Source organism: Ictalurus furcatus, chromosome 1 (genome assembly GCF_023375685.1).
Source record: "Ictalurus furcatus strain D&B chromosome 1, Billie_1.0, whole genome shotgun sequence".
NCBI classification, from domain to species: domain Eukaryota; kingdom Metazoa; phylum Chordata; class Actinopteri; order Siluriformes; family Ictaluridae; genus Ictalurus; species Ictalurus furcatus.
Genome location: NC_071255.1, coordinates 23,642,388 through 23,652,689, shown reverse-complemented (window position 1 = coordinate 23,652,689; position 10,302 = coordinate 23,642,388). Strand labels below are relative to the sequence as shown.

At 38.1% G+C, this 10,302-nt stretch overlaps 1 protein-coding gene across 2 annotated transcripts in view; it reads left to right on the top strand.

The window, feature by feature from the left end:
- The window catches only part of trmt11 (tRNA methyltransferase 11 homolog), a 17,084-nt gene extending 14,648 nt beyond the window's left edge, over positions 1-2,436 (top strand). For both annotated transcript variants that reach the window (XM_053633137.1, XM_053633144.1), the window contains one exon: positions 2,153-2,436. In XM_053633137.1, coding sequence (XP_053489112.1) covers positions 2,153-2,305 — 153 coding nt within the window. In that variant the 3' untranslated portion in view covers positions 2,306-2,436. The remainder of the gene's footprint in view (positions 1-2,152) is intronic.
- The last annotated feature ends 7,866 nt before the right edge of the window (positions 2,437-10,302 follow it).

Here is a 10,302-nt window from a genome sequence, read left to right as displayed (position 1 = left end):
TGTGTTTGGGGTCGTTATCATGCTGGAATACTGCATACTGATCATGCTCTGCTTCAGTATGTCACAGTACATGTTGGCATTCATGGTTCCATCAATGAACTGTAGCTCCCCAGTGCCGGCAGCACTCATGCAGCCCCAGACCATGACACACCCACCACCATGCTTGACTGTAGGCAAGACACACTTGCCTTTGTACTCCTCAAGTGGTTGCCGCCACACATGCTTGACACCATCTGAACCAAATAAGTTTATCTTGGTCTCATCAGACCACAGGACATGGTTCCAGTAATCCATGTCCTTAGTCTGCTTGTCTTCAGCAAACTGTTTGCGGCTTTCTTGTGCATCATCTTTAGAAGAGGCTTCCTTCTGGGACGACAGCCATGCAGACCAATTTGATGCAGTGTGCGGCGTATGGTCTGAGCACTGACAGTCTGACCCCCCACCCCTTCAACCTCTGCAGCAATGCTGTCAGCACTCATACGTCTATTTCCCAAAGACAACCTCTGGATATGATGCTGAGCACGTGCACTCAACTTCTTTGGTCGACCATGGCGAGGCCTGTTCTGAGTGGAACTTGTCATGTTAAACCGCTGTATGGTCTTGGCCACCGTGCTGCAGCTCAGTGTCAGGGTCTTGGCAATCCTCTTATAGCCTAGGCCATCTTTATGTAGAGCAACAATTCTTTTTTTCAGATCCTCAGAAAGTTCTTTGTCATGAGGTGCCATGTTGAACTTCCAGTGACCAGTATGAGGGAGTGTGAGAGTGATGACACCAAATTTAACACACCTGCTCCCCATTCACACCTGAGACCTTGTAACACTAACAAGTCACATGACACCGGGGAGGGAAAATGGCTAATTGGGCCCAATTTGGACATTTTCACTTAGGGGTGTACTCACTTTTGTGAGATACTGTATGTAGTGTATATACATACACACTAGCAGGAGGATGTGTTGGATAGAGACTACAAAGCACTTCTGTAAGTCGCACTGGATAAGAGCATCTGCTAATAAATGTGATTGTAGGCAGCATCCATCAACCTTTCAAGAAACATGCTGATAAACCATAGAAGTTTCTTGTATTCGTTGTGATTTCTGCCATAAACTCTGACATAAACACAGCTGTGTGTTTTGTTTTTTTTTGGGGGGGGGGGTTCAATTTTGGTGGAAATTGTAGTAGTGTCCGATGGTTATCTATGTGTAAATGTTTAACATGTTAAACATTAAATGTCTGAGTGTGGATCTGGATCTGTCTTGAATTATGGTCAGATGTACAGTGTGCTGTCAAGTTGTTTGAAAAAGTGTAGAACGTCACTGTGTTAGTTTGTCAAGCAACACCCAGGCCCTGATGAAGGCTTGGTTTCTGTCTTTTCCACACACACTCAGTCTCTTTCTCCTCTTTATTGCTCCACTTTAACTCTGTCTGTTGTTTGGGTTTTTGGTGTTGGGGTAAGCCTGGATTCAGCTTGACTGGCAGAAACGATGTCTAAAATGAATGGAAATAGTTGAAGGTGTCACTGATGATGCAAAGTGGCGGATTATTCACTTCCGTATCTTCATGTCTCCTGCACCTCATTATGTGTTTTCCTCCTGGTCTCCATCAATTGGCCCTACAAATGACCTGGCCTCAACTTCATACAGAAACTGAGGAGCTTAATGCTTTTGTGTCTTTACACATTATGCTGTGAGCTTATGAGCTACACAAACAAGATAGCAGAATGTAAATTGCTTTTGTTGATAATTGTCCTTGATGTAATGGTGGAGCTTTATTTTCTGAGTTTACAAAATTCTGGCACACTAGACTGCAGTGATCTTTGGAACAACTTCAACTTCGTTTGGAAACAAATGGATAATTTGACCCAGCAAGTTTATGGCTTGTGGAAACCTTTTGAGCAAATTTTCATATTTGTCTATTTTTTTCATAATGTCTGTGCAGTTTATGGGATTTACTTGAATAAAAATAACAAGTCTTGTATGTGGAACATTTCTGCTGCATCCACCAAAAGTGTACAATAAATACAGGTAGTACTGTTGCTTGGACAGCAAGGCAAACATTGTGCCAAAACCTCATGGCCTAATAATAGTATAAAATATCCAGTAATAAAAATAATAATTATCCTGTCATATTGACGTACATCTGTGTTTTCTTACAGAAGTCAGACGCGCTAGCACAGTTAGCAGACCCACGATTCAGCCCGTACCAAGGCCATAACTCCTTCAGGGAGAAATACTTCAGTGGCATCACCAAAAAGAACGGAAAAGGCAACGGAAAAGAACCACATCGAACAAAGGAGAATAATGGATAAAATTTTAAGATTTTAAATTAACACATTTATACTGCCTATTACTTTATGAAAATTCTTTGTAATTTACTTTTTACTGCTTCTTTTAAAACATACATTACTTCAGAATGTGATTTCAATTAAAAAAGCATGCCTGTTGTCCTTTTTTTTTTTATGTGTTCTCTTTTATATCTCACTTCAAGTGAAAGCAAGCCGAAAGGGATCTGATGTTATTTATTACTGCATTATCATTGCCTATTTAGATAAAGTGTGAAAGGGATTGCAGTAATCCCTTGCACGTAGCAAATGTAGCAATGATGTAGAGGCAGGTTCACCTACTGTACATTGTGGGAGGATGATGGACTGCTGCTTCCTGTTGTATGAACTTAGTTAAGATAGCTGATTAATGAATTGCTCTTGAATTTAACTCCAAGAAAATCATCTGGGAGATTTATGTTCAACATAAATTTGATCCATGAACATTAAGGAAAGCAATTGTTCTTCTTTGCTTGGACATAAATCTAATATTATAAATCAAAAGGATGCACATCCAAGTGTTTCTGCAAGGATTGTCTTCAGGTAGAAGTTATTTCATAAGGGCTTACGTTACAGATAGTACATTCCAACTGTCACCGAAGCTCATGTGAAATTTTTCTTGTTGTTTTCATTGTTATAATTTGTTAGTTGCAAGGTTTCGCTCGTCTTGATTGGTGTGATGGTCAACTGTTGCTTTTAGAAGATTACTTATCTTCTGTGAAGTGACAGTATTGTGTATGTTTAGCAAGACTGAAGGCTAGAACTTTTTCACCATACACACATGATACTGCTAGTTATGTATGTAAATCTGGTTCTCTGAACCTCCAGGCATTGGGTGAAACACCTGGATACCTCCTTGTGATCTCATGCGTACAGAGATCTTCCAGTAACGTGTCTTTATGACCTATAATATTTGGAGTAAATATCTGGAATAAATGGTTTGGTATTTGGGGTCCCACTTCATGAATGCCCACGGCTGCAGCATGCCGATGGAGATCAGTAATGCAGCTGCCGTCATCAGCCTTCGCATCCTCAACAGATATCAATGCCACAATCTGATTAGCAAGTGTAATAACGTGTCATTGGGATAATGGAGTGGCTATCATTCTCAATTAATCTGAACTGTGTGGCCTGCCTCAGTGTTAGGGAACTTTTCTAAGAGTTCACTGTAAGGCCATGATCGATGTATGGTGTGTCTAGTATGAATGAAATACTAAACAGCTTTAGAAAACCTTAACACAAAACCTTTCCCAACAACCAATAGTAAAGTAGCTTTGGATGAGGTAAGGCAGTTCCAAAATGAGGGAAACTTTCAAGAGCACTTGACATTGTAAATTGTCATGCAGAGTGAGTTGGGAGGTTGGAGTACATGGTATTGCAATATAATTTGGGGTTTTAATGTTTATATTTTGTCACCCACTGGCTATATTTTGAAGTACACTAGCTAAAATGCTTAACATAATGATTCAATTACATTATATGGACAAAAGTTTGAGGACACCTGACCGTAACATGCATATGTGGGCCTTCCCCAAACTGTTGCCAAGCACACAACTGTATGGAATGTTTATACAATTACAATTTCCCTTCACAAGGGGTCTAGCTCAAACATGTCCCGGCATGACAATGCCCTTACCCTTGTGCACAAAGCGAGCTCTATGAAGACACGGTGTTCCAAGTTTGGGAAGGAAGAACTTGAGTGGCCTGCACAGATCAACCCCACTGAACACCTCAGGGATGAATTGGAACACTGACATGGCCCAGGCCTCCTCACTTGACATCAGTGCCTGACCTCAATAATGCTCTTGTGGGTGAATGAGTAAATCCCCACAGCCGCAATCCAAAATCTAGTAGAAAGCCTTCCTAGAAGAGCAGAGGTTATTACAACAGCAAAGGGGGACTAAAAATCTGGAATGGAACTTTTGATCTTTTGTTCATATGGTACAGTGTACATATAGTTAATGGCCGAAAACTACTGTGTTTAATTGTGCTTTTGAATATTCCTCATTTAAAAATACAAGTTAACTCTTCAATTTGCCAAACCAACAAAAGCACACTGGCCTTTCTGTATGCATCATTTAATAATGGCCAGTCAACCAACTTAAGTACTCACCATATTGTCAACTAAATGTACATTTGCTGAAGGAATATTGATGGAGCCTTCACTTTTTGGAAGAACTTTATATATCTGTAAATTTTAATACTAAATTATCTGGCTGTGTTGCTCAGTCATTTTAAGGCATTGTGAATTTAACTCGTGTCATATTCACAATGTTTAAAGCCAGTTCTTGCCTAGGAAAAAAAAAAACTATATATGTTAACTTTTCATATTGGGGCTTGGCTTTCACTGTTATAAGTACTTGAAAATATGCTAATTGACATTAATCTGCATACCTTCTTTTTGTTTGTAAATGAGCTGTGAAGTTTAAATTGGATGCTCATGAACAGCCAATAAAACTAATAACCAGCAAAAACAACAAGCACATGCTCTTTTAACAAACTAAGGAGGCCAGTGGAGACTGCTTTATTAGATACAGATGGTAGCAAAAACAAATGCTTCTCATTCACCCACACACACCACAATATGTTTAGGGAAAGAAGAGAACAAATAGCCAAGGCGAGACCAAATATCCACCCCCTAGTTCTATATTCTTCACAGTTTGTCAGCAGCTTTTGTTTTTTTCCCAACCACAGTTTACAAGTGGCCATGCAGTTATCCACCTCAGAATTCTCCACCACAATTTGTGGTGCTCTGTGCTTCCACAAATGTTTATCAATGAGCTATTGCTTTGAATACGCTGTCCAAAAGAAAGTCAGTCACTTGATGCTAGGGTTTTTTCAGTGTATATAGTTTCAAGTTCCCATTCTGGCTTCCTGGGATAAGCCATGAGGACTCCCCCTTCTCTCCTTCACTTCGACCCAAGTAAACAAACAGCCCATACAGAGGAACAGATGTGTAGTGCAAGCTTGTTGTTTTTTTTCCCCATCGTGGAAATTTGCCACCATGTAACAACTAAGACCAGGTCTAAGAAAAATCCTCCATTTTTGTAAATTTTATTTAGTGTAGAACTTAATTTAAGATGTATAATGTATCTATGCTTGTTCTAATGACTCTACTGTTATTCCCAATATTCGCATTGTATATTACATACAGAGTATATATGAAGAGATCTTTATATTTCTCTCCTTTGTTCTCAGGTTTGAACATTTGCATGTGCTGACCTTGACTGAGCAAATTGATTAAAAAGGTAGACTGTGACAGCTCATCTTTCTGTGACTACCTTCTGGTTCATGTGAAAAGCCTGCCTGAAATGCTGAGTCAGATGTTTGGAATGGTTAAACAGCAATATCTAGGACCAGACTGATATAGTCATTACTCCCTTAGAGACACAGAGACACAGGGTGGTCAGCTTGAAGCAAAGGCCAATTAAGTGCCCCAGCACCAATCTGATAAAGTTCCTCATATACTGGTTTTGATTGATTGGAGCTGTGGGAGGATTTCAGCTAAATTCAATGTAAACATATGCCTTTATGTGCAAAGACTAACACCAGATGTGTGAGAGCCTCTGGATTGCCAGTTGTGCATTGTTTCTATCCAAAGAAAACCTTGTCTCTCCAACAGGGGGGCTTGTCTGATCTAGATCAACATGTATAGAGTTGATATTATTGCTCCTAGCACTGAACTTAAAATTTCGAGGATATGACGAGGACTGCAGCAACCAGTTAGTTGATAAAATACAGAAATTGTCAAAAGTGGTAACTTTCTTGTGGCTGTTCCTTCAAAGGTCACCTGTGATTATCCAAACTACCCTGCAGATGGTAACATGAGAGCAAGTGTTCCATTCATTCAATACCTAGGCCAGTGTTTCAAAAACCAGTCCTTGCCTCCCACAACTCTCTAACCCCAAGACAGTCTGGAGTATTTGGGCCCCAAATCCATTTTTTTTATTAGGTGTTCTTGGTTCAGGTGTGTTGGGAGCTGGGAGAAAGCAAATGTAGGCCCTGTGTTCAGGTGCAGAGAATCATTTTGGGCAATGCTGGACAAAAAGCTCACTGTGGAAATTCATTATAAACCAAATTAGTCAAGGATAACTTAATAGCAGGAAATACTGAAATAATTCATTCTGGTGTCTCCTTCAGGTATTTACATTTTTTTCCCAAAAGCTTGTTATATACTATTGGGACATTTTCAATATAGTTTGATTCTTAATTATCAAAATAATTTCAAGAGCCAAGTGTGGTAATCACTAATCTCAGTGGTGCGTTCTGTCTAGGTTAGTGTAAGTGTCTGCCAATGGATTGTGTCAATCCCATTATTTACTTTAATATTGTCCAGACTGGCTCACACTTCCCTCACCAACTGGAAGAAACAATGTCTGGAATCTTTAAGATATGGAACATAAGACATTTGATATGTGTCCTTTTGGATGTGGACAGGTCAGTGATCTGGAAATGAACAGTGTCAATGACCGGCCTGTCCTACAACTTGAAGTCTGCTTCCGCTATCCTGGCCTAATTACAATACCATTATACAACAAGGTTTTCTTAGTACACAGAGGGTCTGTTTTCAACACGTGATGCACCTAAAGCTCACTTAAGCTCTTAAAATCTCTGGTTCTTATTCAGTTCATCTTAGATCCATAAGTCATGTAATTTCAACTACTATTAATTATTTTTGCTACTAAAACAATAAAGGAATATATAGCTGGACCCGCCAATATGTCCTGGAAGTTTAATGGGTTAATGAACTATAACAAGGGCCTTAATAAACAGCAGCATTGGAGGAAAAAGTGATTAAAAAGCAGCTCACAGTTAGCTATAATGAAATACATTTCTTGGTGTGGTGTTTATCACACCCCTTTTTAATGGTGCAAGATGTCAAATTGGTAAAAGGTAATCTATGACTCCAGCTTTAGTACATTTCCGTTTCTGTTACAGATTCCTATTGTCACTATAGCCATATATTTTGAAGCAAAAACAAGGAGGTTAATATTGGAAATCTATGTCACTCTGTCCATTCAATACCTAGACCAGGGTGGAATGTTTACAAAAATGCCATTACTAGTTATTACAGTATCTCACAAAGTGAGTACACCCCTCACATTTTTGTAAATATTTGATTATATCTTTTCATGTGACAACACTGAAGAAATGACTCTTTGCTACAATGTAAAGTAGTGAGTGTACAGCTTGTGTAACAGTGTAAATTTGCTGTCCCCTCAAAATAACAACATACAGCCATTAATGTCTAAACCGCTGGCAACAAACGTGAGTAACCCCTAAGTGAAAATGTCCTTCTTGGTCTGTAGTGAAAGATAAAAATTTCCAAAATGAATGATGTCTTCTGAACAATGCATTGGAAGGCATGATCCATTAAACATCAGTGGAAAGTGGAGCTATTTTACTTGCAGTTAGCCCAGAGGTTTGTAGAGATTTGAAAGACCCTTACCTGATTTAGTGAGTAGTTTATGAGGCACTTAGCACCTCATCACTTTCTTCCAGATGGAGCCATAAAAAGATGTAGCTTGGAGCCTCACCAAGTACATATGGTGCTTTGCAGCTGATGGCACATCAGACCATCATTATCAGGCCTGCACCTGTGTGCTAGCTACACTGTAAGTTTTATTAGTTTGGTTTTACTCTTAGACAGAGCTTCTCAAATCCAGTCTTGGAATTTTAGTGGCTGGACAGTTTCCAGGTTTTGTTCTCCCAAAACACCTGATCCAGCTCTTTAGCTGATTATCAAGGCATTTATGAGTTGAATCAGATGTGATTGGAGTGGGAACATTTTGAAATTGTGCAGGGCAGTGAATTCTGAGGGCATTTTTTTCTAATAGATCAGAGAAGGGACATCACAGAGCACCACAATATAGAGTCTCAGGGTCTTCTTCCATTCTTTTTAGGTGACACTGGTTCTCCTGGGAATCCCAAACCCAGCAAACCAGAAAATGGCAAGGGCAATACCGCACCATTTCCCTTTAAATTTTCACTTAGTTTTTTTTAGTGTATTTGTAACCACTGTAAAAGCAGACATTATAGACATTAGCCTATGCTTTTATTTAAAATAATTTGACTTTTCTTCTTCATTTTACTTCATTTTATGAAATTGCTGTTTAATTAGACCTCTACAATGTGATAACATTAAATTATAACATTTTAGATGCTGTAGTGTCTGTAGAATAACAGTCAATGTATCAATATATTTAAAATGTGTGAACTGCTGTGCAGGCGTCGGGTCATCCAGTTTTAGATCTTTTTTTATTATTTTGTCTAGAAGTGCATGGACATTCAATTCTATTTGTTAGTATCTCCCAATAGTATGAATTTCAGAACGTTGGCTATGATTTGTCCCATTGGCCCAGGAAAAAAGAACATCATACATTATTTTGGACATAACATTAATCTAATAAATATCAAAAGAAGCATCCCTTAATGAATATTAATGAATATGTGCGTACTATATGCAATGTATCAAAGGCTTACTTGTATTGTTCCAGGATCTAGTTTCTTCAAAAACTACAATTAATTAAACAAATGTGCTTTAGGAATCTAGGCACTGCACAATATTACAGGCAGGGATATGCTCAACTTATTTATTTATCCATTTGTTATAAATCAATCAATCTATCAATCTATCTATCTATCTATCATATGGCTATTTTTCTTTCCATAATGCAGTTTCAGGAAGTCATGAAAGACTTGTTGATTTTTCATCCCATAATCAGTTCTAAATGAGTCTTGATTTTTAAGTGATTTGATTAATAGTGAAATATAAGATAATGGCAAATGAATTTTGATTATTGATTTTTAATTACTCATTAATGAGTAATGAATCTCTTTGATTATGTTTTCTTTCATGGTGGTTGGTGCTTTGATATTTTTGCTAGAGTGAAACCTATTTTTGCAGATATTATCATCAATAGAGCCCCCTGCTTCTCTTTTGGGTCTCATGAACTCCTACCTAACTTGGCTCAAGAATTTCAAGATGATGATGAATCATGAGCTCCTTAGATATGGTACATCCCCTGTTTATGGATGTTAGCCTGACAGGTTCGAGCTTCTTTTCTTTTAAGGAAAACAAGATGTTGCCATCCGGTAAAGCCTTAATTCTTATATATGGTACAAAATGTAGAAAAGATGTAGATCAAATGCAATTCTAAGCATAGCAGTTATGCATTATATTGTAAACATTACAGGAATATATGTATATATATATATATATATATATATATATATATATATATATATATATATATAGCTTTTTACCATTTAGTTAATGTTTTATTCTGATGTGGATAAAATATTGTAAAGCATTGTCCTGCCAGCAAAATATGATTGAGCAGGTAAAAAAGATTCAATCGTGTAATGCCATGGCAGCTTTTCATAGTCTTCAGCTACTTGCCTTTGTTTGGCATCAGTAGGTGGTCTATAAATGTCACTTCATAGCACCTGGACACTTCATCCTAACAGGACTGGATACTTCTGTTTTATACCCCTCCAAGTAGCTAAAAATCTCTTGAATTATAAGTAAGTAGAGTTTACTTATCTGATATTTCTTTGGCTTGTACATGCATGAATGCCATATACCACATTTTGGATCACCTGGTCAAAAGCCACATTCTGAGAAAATGTAAAATCCCACTTGATTTATATTATAAAAATGTACCATGTTTATATTCACGTTCAGTTCTAGCCAGCAGTATTACTTGCTTGCCAACGAGCATTAAAAGTTCATCCCATGTCAAACGCAAGAGACCATGCTAGCAAAATGAGCATGAGAAATGTGGTGGAAATCAAAACTTCTTCAAATTTCCTGAGAAATATCTTGTTGCTGTAATAATAATGCCTTATGACTGACAGCTTTAAGGAGAAATTGGCTAGATAGTTTCAAACTGAGCATAGAACCTGGTGCAGCTGAGAGGATTTCATTGCAGTGAATGGAACCTGTATAGACCCTTAGGTCCATAGAGATTTCTAATACATCC